This window comes from Clinocottus analis, unplaced genomic scaffold (assembly GCF_023055335.1).
Source record: "Clinocottus analis isolate CAN_PGR_092001 unplaced genomic scaffold, fCliAna1.0.p SCAF_5, whole genome shotgun sequence".
NCBI classification, from domain to species: domain Eukaryota; kingdom Metazoa; phylum Chordata; class Actinopteri; order Perciformes; family Cottidae; genus Clinocottus; species Clinocottus analis.
The window spans coordinates 11,611,453-11,635,250 of record NW_027176207.1 but is presented as its reverse complement, the minus strand read 5'-3'; the positions used below and the strand labels follow the sequence as shown (position 1 = coordinate 11,635,250).

General features: G+C 43.0%; 1 protein-coding gene across 1 annotated transcript in view; it reads left to right on the top strand.

Moving 5' to 3' along the window:
• dchs1b (dachsous cadherin-related 1b) overlaps positions 1-23,798 on the top strand; it is a 78,553-nt gene that overhangs the window by 10,392 nt on the left and 44,363 nt on the right. The window contains exons 2-4 of the mRNA XM_068600851.1: positions 3,226-4,071; positions 4,163-4,360; positions 4,588-5,361. Of these exons, the coding sequence (XP_068456952.1) occupies positions 3,244-4,071; positions 4,163-4,360; positions 4,588-5,361 (1,800 nt within the window). The 5' untranslated portion in view covers positions 3,226-3,243. The remainder of the gene's footprint in view (positions 1-3,225; positions 4,072-4,162; positions 4,361-4,587; positions 5,362-23,798) is intronic.

Sequence of the window (23,798 nt, the reverse complement as noted above, 5' to 3'; positions counted from 1 at the left end):
CTGTCTGTCAATGTGGTCGCACAGAGATGATGTCACTGCTCGCGTGCACATGTGCCGTGCAGGCGTACAAAGACAGACATACAAAGACCCATGCAACATAGACAGACGGTTGAAGCTTGTTCTTTGTTGTTTTTTACTTTGCATTTAAGATTAAATTAGAGATACTCTAATTCATATAAACTATTAGAAATGTAATATATCATTGGAATACTATTATATAGAGTGCCACTAGAGGGAGTGAATCAGGTGGTCTTTCCTGCTGGCCATCTGTTCTGCCAGTAGCCTTTTGCATGAGCTATATTTCAGCCCTTGTTCTCGCCATACCTCATAAGCTTGTGCTTTTTTACTGTAAACACAAGTGTATTGCAGCACACATCAAAAGGGAGATGATGTCATGCACCAACTGCTCAGTGACAGTGACAGATTGCCGCCATGCGATTTGTTCATCAATATGAGCTTTCATTGACACTGAGGGAGAGAAGACGTAAAAAGACTTGCCTGCACACCGCACATTCTGGAAAACTCCCTTTCGGACTTTTTCAACCATCAGTTTCTCCTCCACAGCTCAGTGGTCCCGAATGACAATAAGGCAGTCAGGCCAACGCAAACTGTAATCACCTCTCAGAATGTTACTTGTCCTATATGTCCTATATTGAGTATTTCCACTCTTTTCTTCTTTTTTTGTCCTCCCTGGTGTCCTCAAAAGGCTGCATTATGGTACTTTGAGATATCTTGGGTTCATCTCATCACAGCGGGGATCCCAAAGGGTCTGACTCTGAGCTTTCCTCCCAGCAGCAGAACAGTTTATTTTCATCATTATACCCCTATTTGTCTTCGTGCAACCTCTACTTTTTTTTCTATGTTCCCCCTTATTCATGACAGACAGTCCCATAAACACAAACACTCTAAAAGAAAGGCGGGTATGCTCGCTTAGCTTAGCTCAGCTCAGCTCAGCTTGCTTCTTTGCGTAGGAGTGAAGCAACTGTCCAGGGCAGCCGTCTGGACCAGATGTAGAGATCAGTGACCGCACCAGCAGGACCAGTATCAGTGTCTCTCTCCCTGTCCCACTGGAGCTATAGCCTTTATTAATATCTTTTCCTTGGAGGCCTCGCAAACTGCCGCAGGAGGTCAGTGTCGATAGAAAGACTGGTGGGATGATGACTGCAAGAGGATTCATTTTATATTAAATAATGTTTTCTATTTGCTCTATATATTATACAAAATTATTCAGGAGCCTTGTAAATCTGAGCTTAATTACAGAGTCGTACTCGCTTAATAGCATGTGTAATGATTTGGGTTATTCATGCAGGGAGAAATTTGTTGTACCCGAAATGTATTTTTTTGGACTGAGGCCAAGATTTGAAACTAAAAGAGAAATCCATTATGTTAAGCGACAAGGCAAGCAAATTCTTCACATTGATTCGGGTGATTGATACAGAAAATCTACTCCTGCTGCTCAATGTAACCTCACTTGTCTATTAAAAAAGAAGCTGTTTCTCTTCCTTTGATTGTATGTGGAAAAGCAGTCAGCCTTACAATCAGCCTGCAAGCCGGTTGGTCGTTTTGTATTTGTGAGTGTGCATGCTTCATTTCAATGCAAGCACAGATACTGCAGCCGGCAGCGAGCTAGCTTTCTCTCCAGAGGTGGAAGACATTCCTAAAGTTAACTGTCCACACTATACATGCACTGGGGGAGTGATTGTCTAGGTGAATATGGCTGGCCAGCAAAGGCCAACAACCTCCATTGACAAGGAGTATCCTGTCTGCTACTGGACCTTCGCCTGCGTCACACATTTATAGTTATAATGATTTGTACCAAGCATTAGTTAATAGAGGCAGGACTCCTTCACATTCCAGAGAGCTTCAATGTAGAAGCTTGTTCAAATCACATCCCTCTGGTCTCTTGAGTTGAATGAATGAGTTACGTTAGGGCTGGATGGCCCTCCTCATTGCAGAATATTTTCAAGAGTTATACGCTTAATCAATCTTCCCCTGTAAACACTAGAAAAAACATGCATAAACAGTTGTTCTCATTCGCAACATAATCTAAATATTTGTGGACCTCATCAAGGGTTAAAATGAGCATCTATGTCTAGTGAGAGATAAGAGTGGCCATGCAGGTTAGATTTGTACTTTGTACAAAATCTTACGTCACTTTGAAAAGTAAGTGTCAAACCTGGGTCGAATAGCATTTGCAAATAATTAGTGGTGTTTGTTTTAAGTTGCTGAAATCACCAGATGGGTTCGCTGTATAACTCAGACAGGGCCAGGTGAATTTTAGATAGCCTTTAAGATCTTGTGATTGCCTTTCTATAAGTCAATGTGCCAACTGATGAGGCAAAGCCACTCTTCTGGCACTCGAGGAACATAAATTGTTTTTGATCCTGAACTGATGCATGCCTTTGTAGACAGTTACAATATGTGTATCTGTTCATGGTTAGATCCAGCTATGACTGATACGACTGATAAAGCATTAGCATGAGGAGGATATTATCTTTATGGATTTGTGCATGATTTAGAGTTTTGAGGAACATAGAAGCTAAGCTCACAGACTTAAATGGCTGCTTCTCCCCATAAAGGCCGTGCTGAAGCAGCTCCGGACTTACGTTCCCATGCATTCCATGTATTTGTAAGTGTGTGCGTGTGTGTAAGCATTTTATATCATAAAAAAACTCTTACAATGGATTGTGGGTGCCCATTTTAGTGTCTTTACTGTGTTTTTGCTTGGGATTTGAGTGCGTGACCGCTCTGGACACTTTAAAATGTTCACACCCAGTGAATAAATCTTGTTGTCCTTCAGACGAATATAGTTTATGATTCTGTTCTCAATGTGGTTCAAGCCAATGTGATTCCTTGACAGATTTAGACTTCCATTTTCATGCTCTTTCAAATCTTCATGATTCAGCTGAAGAGTTCTTTCATAAATGTTACAAATGTCCATTTAATTGGGGGAAAAGCTCACATTCATCAGGCTGTGTTTTTAATATAGGTTGAGGATTGTAAAAGTGTTCGCAGATTGTCATGTAAGGATTTAAGACACATACTTCACTGTGGAAAAAACGTTTTAATTTTACGCTAAGTGAATTTTCAAGATGTTTTCAAATAGAGAATTAAAAAAAGCTGCTCAATTGCTCAAGTCACACATCATAAAATATATTGTTGCTCGAAGCAATTCATATTTTTGTTGGCTGAACATTTTTTCTCCTCTCATTTTCTTTCCCCCAGGTGTAACAGAACCCAACCATGCCGATTACAAGTAAAGGGTCACGACCGAGGGCTCGGGTCAGCGGACCCTGTGTGTGTTCAAGTCCCTGGCGACAAAAGCCACTCTTTTATTTATGCATCCTCCTTGTTCTTGCTCAGCCTACAACTGTCCTCGGAGCACTGGAGCTCCAGCTGGATGAGGAGCAGCCGGCTGGGACCATTGTAGGGGATATCAGCGCTGGGTTACCGCCCGGTGAAATTGGGGGTCTTTACTTCATCTCGGACCACGAGAGTACAGGCGTCAGCAACGATCTCAACATCGACGAAACCACAGGCATCATTACCACCGCACGCCGTTTGGACCGCGAGCAAAGGGACCACTATAGCTTTATCGCTGTGACAATGACAGGGGTCGCCGTTGAGGTGTCCATCACCGTCAACGACATCAACGACCATGCACCCATGTTCCCCAAAAAGAAAGCTGTTCTTAAGATCCCTGAGCACACCACAGTGGGGACAAGGTTTTCCCTGGAGCCTGCGACAGATTCAGACAAGGAGCAACTGACCACTCAAGGCTACGCTATTCGAGAGGGCAACGTAGGCCAGGCGTTCAGACTGGAGACCAAGAGAGCCGCTAACAAGGTGCTGTATCTGGACCTGGTGGTCAATGGACTTCTGGACAGGGAGAAACGCTCATTGTACACCATGGTCCTGGAGGCCTTTGATGGGGGATCACCTAAAAGGATGGGATCCATGACACTGGAAGTGACTGTGACGGACATCAACGATCACGCGCCAGCCTTCAATCAGACCAGATACCACGCTATTATCTCTGAAAGCCTCCCACAAGGCAGTAGCATCCTGCAGGTTAGCTCAAGTCGATACATCAATGTCTTTTGTCTGTAAATCCACACGGTCCAAGGTCATTTTAATTTCAAGGACTTTCTTATCTTTTCAGGTGTTTGCAACAGATGAGGATGAGGGCGATAACGGTCTGGTTCTTTATGAAATCAACCGGCGTCAGAGTGACCCTGATCGCTCCTTTGTCATGGATATCAAGTCTGGGGTCATAACTCTGAATAGGCCCTTGGATTATGAACTGAAGAGGGTTCATGAACTGGTGGTCCAGGCCAGGGATAACGCCAGCCACCCTGAGGTAATTGCATTATGATAATTCATAACAGCATGAAGTGACATTTTATTTATATATATATATATATATATATATATATATATATATATATATATATATATATATATATATATATATATATATATATTTATATGAAGGGTCTTGTTCTATTGACGACTCAGTCCAACATTGACACATTGTCTGTCTGAAAAAAAAAATACAAGTAACATGAATATTGCACATTTTCTCAGGTGACCAATGCGTTTGTGACCATTCATGTCCGAGACTACAATGACAACCAGCCCACCATGACCATCATTTTCCTCAGTGAGGACGGCTCTCCAAGGATCTCCGAAGGCGCCCAGCCAGGCCAGTACGTTGCTCGGATATCTGTCACGGACCCAGACTATGGGGAGTATGCCAACGTGAATGTGTCCCTTGAGGGGGGTGATGGGAAGTTTGCTCTTACAACCAAGGACAGCATCATCTACCTGATATATGTTGACCAGGTCTTGGACCGAGAGGAACGGGATTCTTATGACCTGAGAGTCATGGCCACAGACTCCGGCACGCCTCCTCTCAGGGCGGAGTCATCGTTCACCATTCAGGTGATGGATGTCAATGACAACCCCCCTCTTTTCGACCAGCAGGCCTACAGACAGACTATTCCTGAGGTTGTCTATCCTGGCTCCTTTGTTCTCCAAGTAACTGCCAGGGACAAGGACCAGGGCCCCAATGGGGACGTACGATATAGCCTCCTCAAGGGCAAAAACTCTCACTCTGACTGGTTTTCCATCGACAAGGTCACTGGAATCATTACCACAGCGATGGCTCTGGATTTCGAATCAGAGCCAGCACCGAGTGTGACCGTTGTTGCAACAGACAACGGCCGCCCACCGTTGTCTTCCACAGCAAAGGTGGACATTGTGCTGCAGGATGTTAACGATAACACACCTGTGTTCTCCAGCAACTTCTACAATGCCTCCATCAAGGAGAACACCCCAGCTGGGACCTGCTTCTTAGAGGTAAGCGGACACCCTGAAGAAGCTTTTTCTGCGGCCTTCTTTCCCTCTTAATCTTTTTATCCAACTCTCTTTCACTCTGTTCTTCTTTGTTATGGAGGTGACCAGCCTGCAGCCAAAACCAAATATTCACTGCCTCCCTTGTCCTCTCATCTCTTTATTCACTCTCTCTTTTCACTCACACCCTCCCCGCAAGCTCTCTCTGATTACTCCCCCGGCAAACGCTTGATTTATACAGTCATACAAATGAGTCTGGAAACTAAAGTCGTATCTGAAGTGAAAAACAGTCTCAAAGTTATATTCCAACATGTTTGCACTTTGGAAGCTTTGTGATTACTGAGCGAGGAGGAGAAGAGAGAAGCCGTTGTGTGTGCTAATTTAAGGTTAAAACGATTTATGGGAAGAAAAAAGAAACAAACGGAGAGACAGACAGGGAGGCAGACTTCACCTGCATTCCTGAATCCACTGCGAGGAGATTTACTCGGTGCTGGCATGTCCTTTCTCTCACCTCACATGGTTGCCATGGTCACCAAGCCATCAGCATAGAGCGGTATCGGGCGGCAGCTCGGCCGTTTTGCTTTTATCTTGATTCTCGCGGGTTTTATGTATAAGGAGGACCTCTCCTGAGAAATGAAAGAGAGGATGACTGGCTGTTTGTCTCCCAGCGAGGTCTTAACTCGGCGTCAGGCGCTCTTTCGACCAGCTGTTTTTCCCGGTTGATTTCACAACTCCGCCGTGAAGCGGATGACATTTGAGCATTTCTGCTGCGCCTGCTGCTAAAACCTAAACATGCAGTGGCTCTAACAAACGGTTTTGGAGCCCTAATCATGCCAGACAAACTGGAATTAGATAATAGTTGAATTTCACATTCTTGCAGGTTCATGGATGACGTATCTGGAAAGAGTAACTAACTGGTATTCTGTGGAAACTTGCTTACGGGCCTGTAAGGGAAGTAAGTAAGGGAACGTAATGAAGAGGAGGAATATGAGATGCTAATTAATTAGAAAGAAAAAAGAGAGATGGAATAACCTGGGGAAGGATTGAGAAATTAAAAAAGCAATACGGATATATGTACAGCCTTAACGCAATTCATTTCCAATTTGTCTTTTCAATCACAGCTGCAACCTTTCTATTGCTGAATTATTGAACCCTGTAATTTGCTCCTAATTAGCCTGCTCTGTTATCTGTTATTATCATCCCTCAACCAACACATTGAAATCCCTGGACCTTGATCCCAGTTGCTGCAGCAGTTCAACTGTTAGTCGTTTCTCTAATCCTAGCCTGCAGGTATTCTGGCAGTAGGTGCAGGCGTTATCCCACGCCAGACACCACGGGTGGTTTTGATGCCAAAGTGAGTGAATAAGACTTGAGTTGCTCATTTCGGCACGTTCCCCAAAATCCAGGCGAGAGTCCAAATACATGGGCTGCGATTTACAAGATTATGGTAGCAAGAGTAGACTTATTTTCTGGGCTAATGAAATATGTGGACCCTCAGATAGGACACACTCACGCACATGATGTTATACCTGACATCATACCCTAATGCATGTTGTTCCAGATTTGTTCTGTGTTTACTCGTTTTGCCTGCCAACCAACTGTCTAGATTGGGGAGCATTTGGTATTTTACTCTGTCAAGAAACTGACAAAGTGAAGAATTGGGTCAGCTAGTCCGGTAGACCCAGTTTACATTTTTTGTGTGATGTTATTTGGCACCGGCAACCAAGTTGTGCGGTTTTGTCATGTTTCTAACAGAGTTGAGGCGAAGGCAAAATGTTCTCAGAATTGAATCAACATTTACAAAAGATAACAATCACATCACTGTTTGACTTTAGGAATTATTACACTGGACTGGCTGGCTCGGTTTGGATTTGTGTAAAAATAGCGGGAAATTAGCAAATGTTTAATATCTAAACAGGGAAATGTGTTATCAGAAGAGATCTTTCATGTGGGAAACACATAAGGTAAGGGGTTGTTCTTTTAAAATCATTTCTGCCAAAGCTAGTTGTCAGTAAACTCTTTTTCTTCTCTCACGTTCACTCGGTTTCTGTTTTTGTTACTTGTTTGCTCAGTTTCTCTTTTTTAGTGTCTTTCTCATGATGTTTCTTTTGATTTTCCACTCACAAATACGTACAAGCAGCAGTATTGTGGAGGAAGTTTCTTATCAGTTGGGCTACTAAAGTAATCTGTAATGTGCTGCACTGTTTATGTAGCCGCGACACAAAGGAGTTATTTATTTCTTGGTTTCCCTGCTTTCCTCTTCTCCCACTTCCTTAAAGTATTTCCCAGGCAGGAGAGGTTATGGTGCCTCAGAGTGTGTGTGTGTGTGTGTGTGTGTGTGTGTGTGTGTGTGTGTGTGTGTGTGTGTGTGTGTGTGTGTGTTTGTATGCACATTCATCTGACTCAGGTTCATATCCTGAGAAGGTAAGGGTCATGAGAACAGTGTGAATGGTGGCTGGTGATGAAAAGTGACAAGCATATAAGTGGTGCATTTTCATTGTTTAAAAACTCTTATTCGCATGCAAATCTTGCTGGAATTGTCTGATCTATGTGGGGCCTTTTTTAATATGAGTTTTTTTTCTCTTGTATAATCTGTAGGATTTTTTTTTTTAGAGACATGGTATTTCTCTCCTGTGTGGGCCTCGCAGAGTTTCTGGCAAATCCAATGACACGCTCACATCTAGCATTGCTTCACGTTGGGTAGCCACTGTTGATCTCACAAGCAGTGACATGCACACGCTTCTCAAGCCTCAAGTGCAGTACAAACAGGCATCAACAGATGAGATGCAAGCAAGAAAAAACATTGATTAAAAAAAATAATAGTGCAAATTAAATAAAAGGACCCGAACAAAGGAACAATTCAATAGTTGAGAACGAGATGGCAAAACAGAAGTTTTCACGTGTGTGTCTACATATGAGCATTCCTGTATGTCAAATCTGTGTTTGTGTACTTGTATGCTCTTTTGAAGCCAGTAACTCCCTTTCAGCAGGTGATGCATCTCCCCTGGGATGTCAACCATGTGGTTTCCTGGTCAAGCCTGTTAAACAACACTCCATCATCTCAACAGAAGCACAGATGTGCTCAGCTGGGAGATGTACAAACCTGGAGAGAATAGCTTGCTGGCATTGCCTTACAACTATGCAATGGTACTGCACTGCTTGCAGTTAGATGACATGTTAACACCATGCTATAAAATGAATAATTTTCTAAATCAAAAAGAAAGAAGGCACAGAAATAAAGTAAATTATGATTAAAACCTTGAAGCCATGCTGGAGGCCCATGCAGGAGGCTGCAAAAAACAGACTTTGCTATGCATCAGTCTTGCTAGCACTGGAGGTGCTATTAAATTCAGACGGATTATTCAAAACGAAACATGAATATGCCCCTGATTATGACATCGCTATAGCAAATAAAGTAATATTGGTTAGAGAGTATCCAAAATAGAAATGGTGCAACCTCTAGGGAGCGTAGATGTTCTCAGTAAATGTAATTACAATCTTATCACAGCAAATGTCTTTGGAAAAACATTTGGTATTTGAGATGCTTTGTGAGTCACCAAAGACCTTGTCAAAGTAATATTTTAACCTTACGGGGGCGATTTCATTCTCACCAGTCAAATTAGACCAAATCTTGCTCTACATGACATTTCTTGGACAGACCTTGCGGCTAGTGAGGTAAAACAAGAATTGAGAGTCGTACAAGAACATGTGAGCGTGAGTAGAGTGTGAAGGCGACTGAAATAGAGCAAAAACACATCGGAAAGGAGACAGGTTTCTTTTGACAGGTGGAGTTAGTCCTCCTGAACTTCCCGCTAAACCACTTAAACAAACACAGCACGTCTGCCTGTCGAAGCAATCAGCAATTTTAGTCTGAAGTCCAAAGTCTGGAACCCCATGGCTAAAGTCTCTACGGATCCATAAGGAAATACTAATCATATTTAAAACATACACACACACACATGCACACTGAGACTAATCACATTTGATTAACCAATAGACCCAGAGACATTTAGTAACACACTGAAAACAGGAAGGTGTTCTTTTTAAGCTTCTTGTAACCAGACCAGTCTCCTGCTGGTGTCTCGCTGAATCGGACCCCCGAAAACCAGAGCCAGACCAAACTCGAGCTTCCATTTAGCTTCCACGCTCTCCTGCAGCCCAGACTCACAATACACACACTATAGTTTTTATTAAGCTTGAAAATCTGAGAGGGGGGTGGGCAATGAAATTTATTGTCCGCTTGACGTCTTCCTTCACTGCTTGTTCTCGAACAGTGGCAGCTGTGCTTTAATACGGCCCGCGCTCTGTTGAAACTTTATCTTGTGTGTTTTAATTAATCTGTCAGTGTGTTTAATTTGCCTGCATCAATAGCTGCGTGTAGAAAGGCTGCAGGTTGGAGAGATCACTTGTCAACGCATGTCCCCGTTGCATCGAACAGGTGATCAGCGCAGACAAACAGTTGGGTTCACGCACAAACAGACACCCGCGAGATCAAAAATTTGGTGAATCGTTTCATGCTGTTAACAGCTGGCCAGTGTTCTGACACACTTAGTCTGTCTCTGGTTCTGTATTTCTGTCTCTGTCTCCCACTCTCTCCCTCCGGCTCACACGTCTCTCAGCTGCCAGCGAAGTTGACAGGATGTGTGTGATGAGGGATTAGGATGGTGTGTCTGCCATGCAAACTATTCTCATAACATCCATCAACACTGACTGGGAATTCATCACCTGTTTGCTACTGGAAGCTCAGAAGCCGTGAAGAAAGACCATCTTGGTTTTACGCTCACATGCTAATAAACCTTCTACATAATGAGGGGGACTTCATGATGGTAATGGCTGTCTGTTGTTTTTACAAATATCTAGGTTGCAATCCATGAGATCTTCATTATTTAAACCCCTCTCGGTCAAATTGATTATTCGATGGATTTCCGTAAAATTCCAGCAATTGTGCCATAAACCCTCCCCCTGGACTTTGAAGATCCCCAGACTTTCACTGCCAAATACCTACAATTGAAGAGACATGAGACTTCCCCCACGTAGCCTTAGATGTAATTTGTGTCCCGTGACAATTAGAAATGGCTAGAAAACTAAAATGGTGAACATGGGACTTTATATGGTCAAGGCACCAGTTCAGAGCCCTGTTTTTGGAAGAGCATTTATTGGCTCTTTGATGTGTGATGGATACCGACTTGAGTTGAATAAATCATACTTTGGTCTTTCTTTTTCCCCTCAGAAGCAGTAGTTTGGTTCCATATCACGAGCTGTTGGCATATGCGGTGTTTTAACCCTATCAGAGGGTTCACTCAAGTGTGCTCTGACTGGCCGATGCCTCTGTGGAGAGAAAGGCCTCACGCCTCATTAAGCCCAATACTCCGTACCATATGGCAACAAGGGGTTTTCGTCTCTCACTCTTTCTTTCTGACTCTCTCTTGTCTGACTGTTTTTTATTCCATTTCTTCATCTCATCTGTTAGTGAGTATCTCAATTTCCATTCTTACTTTCCTTTTACCTCATGACTCATAGGCTTTTACTCTTATGGCTCCTGTACTGGTCTCAACTTTATCCTTGCTTTTTAAAAAAATAATCAATCTTCCTTTAGTGAGTGAGACTCAAGTATGGAAATATTTTCTGTCTTTCTCTCTTTTCGTCCCTGGACCATTTTAAAGATGAGCATTTCAACACTATTTAATTAAATTAATGCATCACTTTTCCTTCTGATGGGACTTTTACTTACTGTACTTTTATTATTTCCCCTACCTAACGGTGACATCGACTATACATACATCCACAATCCAAAGATATTTTACACAAAACTAGTCATATAAATTAACCTAATCAAGTAAACATTATTGGCTCACATGTGCAAGATGAAAGAAGAGTTCCCAAATATCAGCCAATCACTTTCCACAACAATAAAAAAAAGGTGTAAAGAAAAGAAATGTGCCAATTGAAAAGTTTTTATTGCAGACACGGTGGGCACATTGAGCTTCAGCGTGAAGATAGTGTCGCTCGGTCCTCAGAGGAACACACTCATATCAAACAGCTGCAGGCACAGGATCCTCCATGTCCCACACAGACAAAACTAAAACCATTCACACACACATGCACACGTTTTCTATCTGTGTCTTCTCCTATCTCTCTGTTCCAGCTCTCCTCGGCTGCTTTGCATCGTGTTTCTTTTCAAACTTATCTGGCGTCCAGACATCTCCTCTATCTCCAACATGGCCACCATTTTGTCAGTCTCCTCTCTTATTGCTTCTCACTCCGACACTGGAGCTTGAGAGTAAAAGGAACAAACTCACAGGCACACACGCACGAAAAGCTCAAGTGATCAGCAGGTGATCTTTTCGGCCCTCCAGAGTTCATTTGGTCACACTAATCTAATTTCATGACACGCTGAGTTAAATTGGTGTAAATTAGTATGCTTCCTGTGTTTCTCTCGATTGTATTTGCTTTGGGAGGGGTTCTACAGTTTGGGACAGCAGGTGGTCGATAAGTTAGGGGTGAAGGGCGGTACAAGCAGTTGTTTCCCAGTGTATCAGATTCTGTCATTTCTGCTTTACAGAGAGATACGTGTTGGATTTGAATTCACATTTGGGTTTGACCAAGACATTTCCCTTTGAGCGCTATTCCCTTTGTTGCTATTTTTTTGCGCGACACAAGGACACAACTTGTTTGTGCGTCTGTGCGTGTCTGAGCTGCTATCTAGCTGTCTGCTCCGTTTGTGTTGTGTCTGTTCCAGCTCTCTCCATGCTATTTATTTTCATCTCAGGGGTCAGAGACTGTGCAGCTTTAGATATTTGTTTTCTCAAATGAATCATCCATTCAATCATCTGACTTCTCCTCTTTGACTTCCTTCTCACCTCAGAAACTCAAACGTGGAGATGCTGAGAGACGCGAGAGGGAAACATTAGTGTTCTAGATCTAGCGCTGCGTTCGCTTTGCCAAAATACACACTGAGTTTTTTTTATTAATGGCACCAACTTACAAAAAGTATTTTATATCCAGTATGGTCTGCATCACGCTTCCCGCTTTCTTTACATCTCCCAGATACATTTCTGTCATGCAAGCCCCTTATATTGGCTTTTCCTCGGACTCCAGCTTTAATAAGGATAGTTCTCACCATGAGTTGTCTATTAAAGGTTCGAGCAGCAACAGAAAGAATGAAAGAAAGTTTCCACTCCCAGGGAGGAATTCTTTTATTAGAATCTAAGAGAACCTCTTACTACTTCCCACCTGTCCACTCTACCCTCCACCAATCCCCATTTCCCCTTTGTTTTTGAATGCTGTCTGGTTTCACTGAGCTGTACTCGACGTGCATTTAACTGTAAATATATATTAGGCACATTCTACTTTAGAAGTAGGTGCATAAATCTAAATAAATGCATGTACAGAGATGAACAGAAGTACAGGATGAAACCCTGGAGCATGAGCTTTAGCGATAAAAAACACACACTAAAAACTCAGAGACTTATTTCCATTGTGGGCCATCGTGCATGTGAGCGTGCATGTGTGTGTGTGGTTGCTGGCCGTGGACAGGGCTGGAAGGACTACAGGAGTGGAAATAACTTTTTTCTGTTTGCACGGGCAACTGCTGTGATTTGTTTCATTGAACTGTACAAACCTTGAGCCGCAAGGGTTACGGGATGATTAATGGCAAAGTGATGACAAAAGGATAGCTCGGTGATCAGAAAGGGAAGGAAAATGTTGGAACACAAAATCAAGTGTCAAAATAATAATTGATTTTGATTTTAAACTTTTTCTTGATCCAAACTCCTGTCTCTTTCCTTTAGCAGGAGCAGTCACATCATAAGACACGCTCTGGAGGTTCCTGTAGCTTTCTGGACTCAGTGAACTCGTCCATGCAGGACAGGCAGAATACTAATTTAATAAGCAGTCTTGAGATGAGGAATAAACCTCTTTTTTTCCGTTTAAATTGACCACCTAACTAAGTGTGGGTTGGACTTTTTAGAAGCCGTGCTTAATGCAGTCTCGTCTATAATTTCTCTATTTGGGCCAAGGTCTATCATTTCAACACAAATAGCTCTGATATTCCTTTGAATGAACACTCCACTGCAATATAAGGAAAGCTCAATTTATGTTAACACAAATAATATACCTATTAATACATGCCTCTGAGTTTGCCGTTAATAATGGCTTTAATTATTTCTCTAAGCTCTTGAGTTTAAACATCCTTGACAAGGCGTGCAGCTTTCATACTCTGGTCATTCAAAAATGCATCTTCGGGCAACTTCTAGCTCCTTTCAGGGTGGTCTGTCTTTTTCTGACCAACCATACTGTAATTCGTAAGTTACGGAGTAAAGGAAAATGAATTCTTCCTCTTTCCTGTCACTGTGCCCTTCAGTATACCCACCCTGCAATTTGGACAAAGCTCTTGTAAGAACTATGACAGAAATTTGTTTTTTTTTCGTAGCAGCATGTCTTGCAGTCCGATCATGCAAGGTGTTTGTGTTGGAGTTGTGTAAAATGAATCTCTCTGACATGAAACAGTAGTCACTCTGTCTTTGTTTAACCTCACACTGAGTACATTTACAGGCATTTGGCCTGGGCGATAGGTGTTGGCAGAGGTTATGTAAATCATCTGATTTGGCCTGTGTTTTGTCTTGCTGTTGCAAGTGATTTAACTTTGAGACTAAGGATGTGTCAGATTTAATGTCAATTTAGGAGAACCAACATTTCTGGTGCATGCTGCCCAAATCCAGCTCTGTGGTTTTGGATCAGATTTACTGCGGCCTAACACACCCTGGTGCACAGTGTGCAGTTTAGGAAGTTCTTTATACTACTTGGAATAAATCTCTTGGTTTTGAAATAACAGAATTCAGCAGTAAACGTGCAACGAGGTGATGTCCTCAAGTCAAAGTTCACAGCCATGAGAAAGACAGGCAGAGGAGATATACGTTACTGTGAACAGTTGACAGAGATATATTGCTGTCACCAGTCCGAGTCTGAATGTTTGGAGCAATCACACACTCGGTTCTCTTTGCTTGAAGATGTTGCTGTGCTCCTACGTAAGGCATCAAGGGAAGTGACAACCAGAGGGAGTTGCACCAGTCATCTCCGAATGTCAACGTCTGGTGTTGTATCTCACCACAGCTTAATGTGTTCACATCATGGCTCAGCAGAGTGGGACTTGTGGAAAGTGGGAGCAGTTGGTTGGTGGCAAGATGAAATGGGATACATTTATTATTGGATCTGATATCCTACTCATCCATTTTCATACGGAGGAGAGGAAGAATGTTTTTTTGGTCCATGTATTAACAAGGAAGGGTTGGCAAGGATGGGATTTGCTTCATGATTAATCTGAAATACATTTTTTCAACACACACTATAAACCAAAATACATCAACATAATCCACCGTCTGAAGGCCAATCACAAGTGATACAGCAACAATAAGACCAATAAAATACTGCTTGTTGTACAGAATGCATGTATACACACACACACACACACACACACACACACACACACACACACACACACACACACACACACACACACACACTTCCTGTGGAGCATTGGATTAAGTTAGTATGGCAACTGTGGCAGCTCAAAGCAAAGTCTACAGTTGAATGAAGTGTTGCAGCTTTTGAATGGTGTGTGTGTGTGTGTGTGTGTGTGTGTGTGTGTGTGTGTGTGTGTGTGTGTGTGTGTGTGTGTGTGTGTGTGTGTGTGTGTGTGTGTGTGTGTAAGGATGATTGTAAACAGAGACAGGCTAAGTTGTGTTTGTGTCTGCTAATGATCGTATAAGCCATTCCTCTCAGGACTGTGTCAGCCTGGATTGCTAATGGAGGAACCTTGTTATGTTGGGGATGCACAGTCGCTGGAGCAGAGGCAGACATTGGTAACTTGGCCAGCGTCCTACTCCTTCTAAGGGAATATCAATTTAGAAAAACGCTAGTGCTTTCTGATGTTAAGTGGCTTTCCCCTCACACCAACACACATATACATCCACACACAGACGGTTAATTCCTACACCACTTGAGGGCTGTTCAGAGTATTTTGTGCCCCACCCCAGGGGACGATTATAGGAGAGCTGCTTGATTGCAAGACTCTTGAAGAGCCGGATCTGCTGCTCTAACCGGATACAATCGAATTGGTATTTTCTTCTCCACAGCCTTTGTTTCTTATCTAAAGAATGGTTCTTTCAAGTCAAGCAGATGGAGAAACTGAGATCACAGGAAGTGCAGAACAGATGATACTGCTTAGTTTGTGATCAACGTGTAACGCCATGTACATTAAACACGCTATGTTGTAATGAAGCATGCAGTGATGGTAATGCATTGCACGAATCTGATATTGGCTGATCCAGATTGTGTACCTTGTAAAGCAATTGTTTTAACTTGCATTGTAGAACCTTTTTTGCAACATATTGCAATATCAAAATGGTATTTTCAGATATATTCTGCTTCTTGGAAAGTAGAAAACCAATCTTTGAACAGCAGACGCAATAATTTTTTGCATCAACAATTCTTCTTTTTTCTTTTTTCTTTTGTGTTCTTTACTCATGTTGCAGGTAAATGCAAACATTTAAACACAACACTGGCTATTTTGTTTTGTTTGTATATGATTTCAACTTAATAATAATATAAAACTAATTTAAATGTGATAGTGACTGATAGTGATGTCAGAATACCACGTTAATGCTAATGCAGGCCATCAAATAGTTAAACACAGTCTGTTTAATCACACATACTACCAATCATGTAAAATCATATTAAAAAAGTGGCCGAGGATTTTATACAAGGAATGTAGTGCTCTGCAGGAACATCATATCATGTCTACAATTAAAAGATGAATATGTGAATGATGTATCATAAAGACATGAATAGCTCTCGAAAGATCAGGAAAGAAATAGTGGAAGGAAGGTAGTGATGAAAGGCGGAGAGCATGTGGTGTGAAAGCATGAATGCAGGATGTAGCTGAGGTGCTGATGGTTACCATGACAATGAGAGACGTAGAAGGGGGTCAGAGGAGGTGGGGCCGAGCCAATTCATCACAGCTTATACTGTGTGTGTGTGTGTGTGTGTGTGTGTGTGTGTGTGTGTGTGTGTGTGTGTGTGTGCGTGTGTGTGTGTGTGCTTTTGTGACTTCACCTCTATCTGTCAGAGTACGCCCTTGAAGCAGGCTATTTCTCTCTCTGACACCTTGCCTGCACACACATTTACACACATAGTTGTAAAAGAGAAGAGCGGCGCGTTGGACAATTAGATGACGAGCAGACAGGAAGTCAGCAGACCAGCGATGCCGCTCAAATGTTGACACCATTTTCCAGACAGAGTTAAAGATGACTGATAGTTCATTTCAGTCTTTCTTCCCTTTAAATAGGCGACCATGTACTCTGTTGTTTACTTGACAGTTTCTTTGATGACATGCAGACTGGGAAAGGGATCACAAAAGGCCACAAAGATGCACTCGATTCAATCTAATCCATTGATTAGATGACCATGGCCACTAGGAGGACTCTATCTGTCTCTGCAAAATAGAACGCCCTGAACATTGCAGATTGAACCGTGTGTGTGTGTGTGTGTGTGTGTGTGTGTGTGTGTTTGTGTGTGTGTGCGTGTGCAGGGGAGTAATCTTCCATCCAGAGATATTTTTCATGCTGTCAGGGGGAGAGTGGGGTCATGTTATTGTAACTGGGCACAGATAGGAGCAGGCAGACAGTCTTCATATGAACACTCACCCATGTGAAGGATGATCGCCATTACTTCATACAAATAGCATGTGTATGCGTGCATGTATGTGATGGGTTGGGAAGCGGGATGGCTTTCACAAGGGTTGGAGCCATCGTTCAGCAGTAGCCATGGTAACGGGATTCTCAGGACCTCATGGAGGGGGGAGAGAGGAGGAGGAGGAGGAGGAGGAAGGGGGTTATGGAGAGAAGAGGAGGAAGCAGGAGGGGGGTTATGGAGAGAGGTGTTGGCGTCTGTAAAGCGATGATGTAGATCTGCGCCTCGGAGAGGCCAAAGTACAACCCAGTTTGTATGTTCTGGACACATGACTAATCCTAGTAAAAATGTAAATAAAAGAAGACCTCAAAAGGATTTCTTACAAATGTGTCAGAAGGAAATTACAGACTCACAAAATAGCTACAAACTATGCAAAATATGCAGTCTGAAGTAATGGTTGAAAAAGACAATTACTCTAGATTAAACTTGTAAAATCTTAAAACTGGAAACAGATTTACATGCAATTGTACTTTTTTTTAACAGCTCCCATAGTCCTCTTCAAGTAAGTACAGAGGTGATTTCTAGTCCAAAACCCATATAAACGTATTCATACACCTCTTAGGAAACAACATAATTTCATGCACATTTGCAAGACAGATAATGCTTGTGTACGTGCGCAAGCACTCAGCTGGCTTTCTCAACACCTAACGTGTGACTCACCTAATGTGAGGTTCACCATCCTGAGCCAGCTGAGAAGAGACACCATGTGCGGGTTTTATTTGCATCACCTTTAAATCCCTGTGGTCTGCCGCTGCTTTGAGGTAAACTGAGGTAATGTTCACCCACAACTGTAAATACTCACATGCATGAGCCAGGTTGACTGGCACAGCCGTGGGTTTGGCCTAGCGGTTTGAATTAGCATGTTGTTCTGTTCCTGCTTGCCTTTACTCACGGCTTCTTTTCTGAACTGACGGTTCAGGTTTGCTCCAGCGTTTTAGGCTCCCGCATCCACAATACTTCCCCTTCTGTCTCTTTCAATTCAGCGGAGAATCTGGACAAGCACACACACACTTACACACACAATATACACAGCCTCCAACTGTGGCTCTAAATGGAGCCCTTTGTTTTCTTAATTGTCAAATTAAACATGTCACTCTATTTGAATGGGACACACATACGCCAGCTGCCAGCTCACCCGATTGAGAAATGGGGGGTTTAGCCCTCATTCATTACAGACACAAGCCCCTTCCCCCCTAAAGAAACGACTTGAACATGCTTGAAAAATCTCCCTTTCACACACACACACATGTGCATGCACAAACACAAATGAGGAGAGGATGAGGAAAAAGTCGGTGCAATCTTTTGTCTGTCACACAGTGCGGCTCGATGGACGACCCCCCTCATCTGGTATTAATCACCTCACAGGCTGCCTCTTGCTTTTGTGTGTATGTGTGTGTTTTAGCATGTGTAGTGTCCGCGAGCATCTAGCTGTTACGACCAATATGTGTGTGAGTGTGTGTCTGTGTGTTTCTAGTCCCAGAGAGCCACGAGAAAGCCCCATCTATCCCAACCCTGTCTGGGAAATATGAAGGAGGAGTAGGGAGGAGTTGACTTTAAAATGGAAAACTACAAGAGTGGGCGCTCTCTCTTTCTCCTTTTTTCTTTCTTCCCGCGGGTGATTATTCTTTTATATTTGTTTGCCCAGCAGACGTCCTGCTCTCAGTACAATCAAACATCCTCCATGTTACACATTAGTGTGGCCTTTCTTCCAGCTGCCTCTCCCTCAGAGTGGGTTTGATGTGAACCCTGGAGCAGTGTCCAGGCTGCCCGCAGCTCCATACAATGCACACCTATTTTTCACGCTGCAGGGGCCATTCTCCTGCTTGTTCCTTGATGAATGCTCCAAGATGTTTTGTAGAGGAAGGATCATTTAGCTTAATTAATGTCCTCCTGCCGCACGGCCCCAAAGACACATAATTAAAGCTGAAATTCAGAGCCGTCTTTATTGGTTTAGGATTCAATAGAGCGAGGACTTGAACCTCGGCTTGAAGTCCAATCAGTGCCTCATTTAGTATTTCTGAGGCAGGTGTTGGTTCTCTATTGGAAAGATTTTGCAGGGAGTTAAAGAAAATCTTGTTTTAAAACAAAACAAATAAATCATAGAATCTGGCAAAGTTGATTAGTGTCAGGGTTTGAGCCACATCCGTCAGTTAGATTTACATTTATTCTAAAAACAAAACAGGTTGTTCTATTTTCGGAGCAAAGCTTTCTACTTTCCTACCCAGCCTCTTTCAAATCATCTCTTTTTGGTTTCAGTCGGCGACCACTCAGTCTGTGTGATGAAGTGATCTGGATTCTTCTTCCCAGTGATTTTGGAGGACTGTAGTCAGGTCCACATTTTCATAAGGTTAGGTTTGATGAATAAGCCTTCTTTTGGCACAGCTCTCTGGGCGTCTGAGAGTGTATGTGTGAGCTTTGCTTCTCTCTCTTTCGACTTACATCAGCGAAGCATGATATACACCAGAGAGCATTTGGCTGAAATCCTAAATGAGATACATTGAGTCGCCAGGGTAACAGAAAAAAGTATGCGCGAGTCTCTTCGGTGCCGGACAAAAGGTTAAATCCTGATCCGCTCCAAGTTGAAAATTTAACTTTGAGCTTTTAAAATATTCAACCGAGATAAAAAGCACAAACGCTCCCCCCATTAAAAAGGGCAAGACAAGAGGATTGAGAGACGAAAATGGGACGGACAGGCGTGCAGGTGGACTGGCAAACAGGCTCATATTCAGCTACGCACACAATTTCACAGTCTTTCTGTCTCAATATCGTGGTAAACGAGGTTAATGCGATGCTGGTGGTCTGAACGGCGTTAGTATGCTGAGTGTTCCATTAATGCTGCGGTGTTTCACGTTGCCCACTGCAACACACACACACACACACTTACACAAGCACACACTCAAACTGAGCATCCAACAGAGATCGACAGCCAAAATAGAGGAGAGCTGTGCAATTATACACCTAATAAATCTGTCATTCACTCATTTTTGTATGTATGCCCCAACTGTGCACACTCCCCTTACCTCCCCTAGCCCGGCGCTGCTGACCTTTACACGTACACACATTCATACACATGTAGACGCACACATGCACGCGAGCTCACAGATACAGAGGCTCGTATAATCATGTTCATTCAGAGGTCACCTTGGCAGGAGTGAGCACATGTACAAAACACACACTTATTGCATGTCTGACAGCTTGCTTATGAAGTGACTTAAATATGGAACCAAGAATGTCCCAGTTTAGACTCCGTCGTCTGTCGGTGTTGTCCCCAGGCTGAGACACACTCCTTCAGATTCCACTGTTGGGTGAGGCGATGGGGAAGGGGGGTCTGAGTCCTGGATCAGGGGCATACATTCACTGCCTGGTTTAGCCATCAGTCTCTCCCACTTTTGGAAACCTACAGTAGACGAGGGGTGGGGTTCCTCCCCGTGTCCCGCACTAAGCCAGAGTTTGGGCTCAGCAGGACAAAACAGGATGACTGTGACAGATGTACTGGGGTCTCTCAGGTGTGAGAGACAAAGGCACATTTACATCCCAACACCTGTGACCGAATTACAGCCGACAGCTCCATCCTTGAGGCTTGGCTGCAACTTCCTCACAAATTCATATTCCTGTTGGGCAAACCTGACTTATTCCAGTACATGTGCAAAGAAATATGTGAAAGAATGCAAAGCAAAGTTTTAAATGACATTGGTAGGTTTCGTGTCAACTTGGATATAATATTGGTTATGACATAGCAGGTCGAGTATAAAACACCACAATTTCAGATAGTTTGCTTGACATTGCAGTTTGTGTTCATGGAAGATATGGAGACAACTTCTTCCTGGCACCAAATGTATGTGTGCAAAATGTGGCAAGCAAGCGAGGTAAGTAAGACAGTTGCATAGTTAAATGTCCTTTAGTCATGTGCTTCAAGAGTCATTGTTATACAGTAGCTTATAATACAATGTACTCATTGAAATGATATTTGTGATCACTGATATAAATACTGTGGGTAGATGACTGTTCATTTTGAATTTGGTTCCCATTTGTTTGTTTTGGTCCTTGGCTGGATCCTCAGAGTATTAACAGATGTAGATTAAGTGTTCCAATATGGCGCCTCAGTCATTCCAATGAAAGTAGCTTATGGGGGCATAAAAAGTTGTTCAGGCTTTGGCACTTCAGGGATCATAGCACATGCACATTATAATCCTTCATGGTTGAGCTCATTCTTTGCAGACATGAATGGCACACAAATGATATATTGATTTGACTTTGGTTATTTATTTTTATTGAACCTGACTGATACCTGGATAGTACAACACATATTTTTTTTGGGTTAATCAGTTGGAGATTTTCCAGCAGTGGGTATACTGAACCATCAGTGTTGTTCTAACCAGGAACACGAGAGACAAACTTTTCCTCATCTGATTGTGGACCCCTCCAAGGTCCCTCTAGCTACCCTCGGGGGTGTCTGGACTCCAGTTTGGGAACAACGTCTCCAGACGCCACCTAGCAGAGAAATAGGAGGTAGGAGTCAGGTTTGGTTAGCCAGCAGACCACAGAGCCAGGACAGGGGTAATGTGAGACGCAGGCTATAGCAGACCTATGGAAACGGAGAGATGTACATTTATAGTCCAGTTTTAGAGATTTAATCTGTGCTATTAAGCTGGCCAGCGGCGTCCATCTGCTGGTCCTTTCTTACGGGATTTTTTCAAAGAGATCTATCACTGTGATTTACAGGTCTCAAATGGTCCACACTCTCTGTCTCCGTCTCTGGGTCAGCTCTTTTTCCTCTTTTTGTTCTTCTCTCTTGCCATGTCCGTATTATTGTACCTGTGCTGTGAGCCAACCGCACGCATGCATGAGTTCACTATGAAACCACCAGATACAGTACAGTAAGTAGTGTGTTTACACATGCAGTAAACCCCAGGGACTCTGTGTACACACATGGGTCTGTGTTGTATTTCCCTCAGAGGTTAAGGTCAGAATCTCAAGTAACCCACCCTTCCCTGTTCTTAACTTCAGTGCCCCCCTCGACCTCACTCCAATGTCCTGATCAATTACAGCTACTATAATCACTTGAGAGACCCTCCCTCCCCTTCCCCCTTTCTTCCCCCACCTCCCTCTTCTCACTTCATCTCCTAAGATCATTTTGGTCACGGTGAAGTTGGCAGTGTAGCATGAATGTCGGCTGCAGATCAACTAAGAGTGCAGCATATCTGCTTTGGCACTTGTTTTGTATTGCTGGTATTTCCCTATTCTGCTAATCATTTCCATACACAACATCCATTTTTAGTCACCAGTGGTTTATTTTCAATGAGCAAAAATTCCTTTCAAGTAAAAAAAACTAATTTGTGATAAGTGGCCGAATGTTTTGGTCATCTTTGTCCTATTTTCTCTGTTAGCCTTTTCACTCGCACACTTGGAAGCAATCACACGCAGCCACACGCACACTCCCACATGTTCCATCACTCAGTGTTACTGTTAGACGTGAATTGAATGGTGGGAAAATGTGAATTATCAACAATGATCTCAGCACTGTAGCAGTGTATTCTCCATCTGGCATACAGTTTAATACTGACCACCTCCAGGGTGAGTCAGCTGTGAGGAAATTAGTCTAATCACTGGTCTGAATTTGCTGCAAGGGACATGAAGGACACCGGGCAAGGTCAAGGAAATGAGACAGAGCACTTTGATGGTACAAAACTTGTACTCACAAAGTAATATCCCCCCATTTCTTTAGACTTGGTTTGTTCCACCCCTCATGTCAATATATGTGTCTGTCTGTCTTATCCTCTTAATCCTCTCTCCCCTAAGGGATCGATTTTGCAGATGTATGTAAATATCCACATATGTGTGTCTGTTTTATCCATCCATCAAATTGGGTCAAGGCCTGGGCCCAGGGCAGAGACTGGGGTGAGCGCTGGGTCTAAGGACCGCTACTCACGCGAGGTGGTGAGTGTGGACCCTGAGCCATGTGTCAGCCCCGTCTCTCACACATAATGTACACACAGATGCAGAAGTAGATTGAAAGTGACTCAAACCCCTGTGACAACACTTGTGTTACATAATGCTGCCATTTACTGAAAAAAAGTTAGGTCTCTTTCTTGGATTGAGACATTACACGGTAATTTGTGTGCTGATTAGGTTTCATGGCCATAATGCCTGTGTAAACTACTTTTGTAGAGGATGTCATGCATTGGCATCGACTACATTTTTATCCTCTCAAGTACTATTTGTTCGCTTTTGTGTCAGCAGTGTTAGGATGAACATGCAACAATTTGAAAGCTACTCTGGTGTTAACAGAAGAATAACGAGTGTAAAAAAACCAAGCAAAGAGATAAAGGATTTGACACTTGAGTGATTGAGTGTATCCCATGCTGGGAGAAGATGAACATGTGCTTGTGTTTCTGAGTCCCTGCTTGAAGGCTTCACAGGGTCACACGGGTTAAGAGGGTTGCAGTAAAGTTCATAGATCGGGAATTGTGGAATGTGGTCTTGGACATTGGCAGCAAAAGCTGTTGCACACACTCACCTCTCTGCTCATTCACAGCAGGTTAAAAGACAATTCTCGTTTGATTCAACTTGGGTATTGTTTTCATAGTTGTCATGCTCCCTTTGTTTTCTTTTGCAAAGAGCTAACCTGGGGGATTGTTGATAACCTGTTTATTTCGTTGCGTTTCTCACCCTGTGAAACTCTATTGTCCCAATGT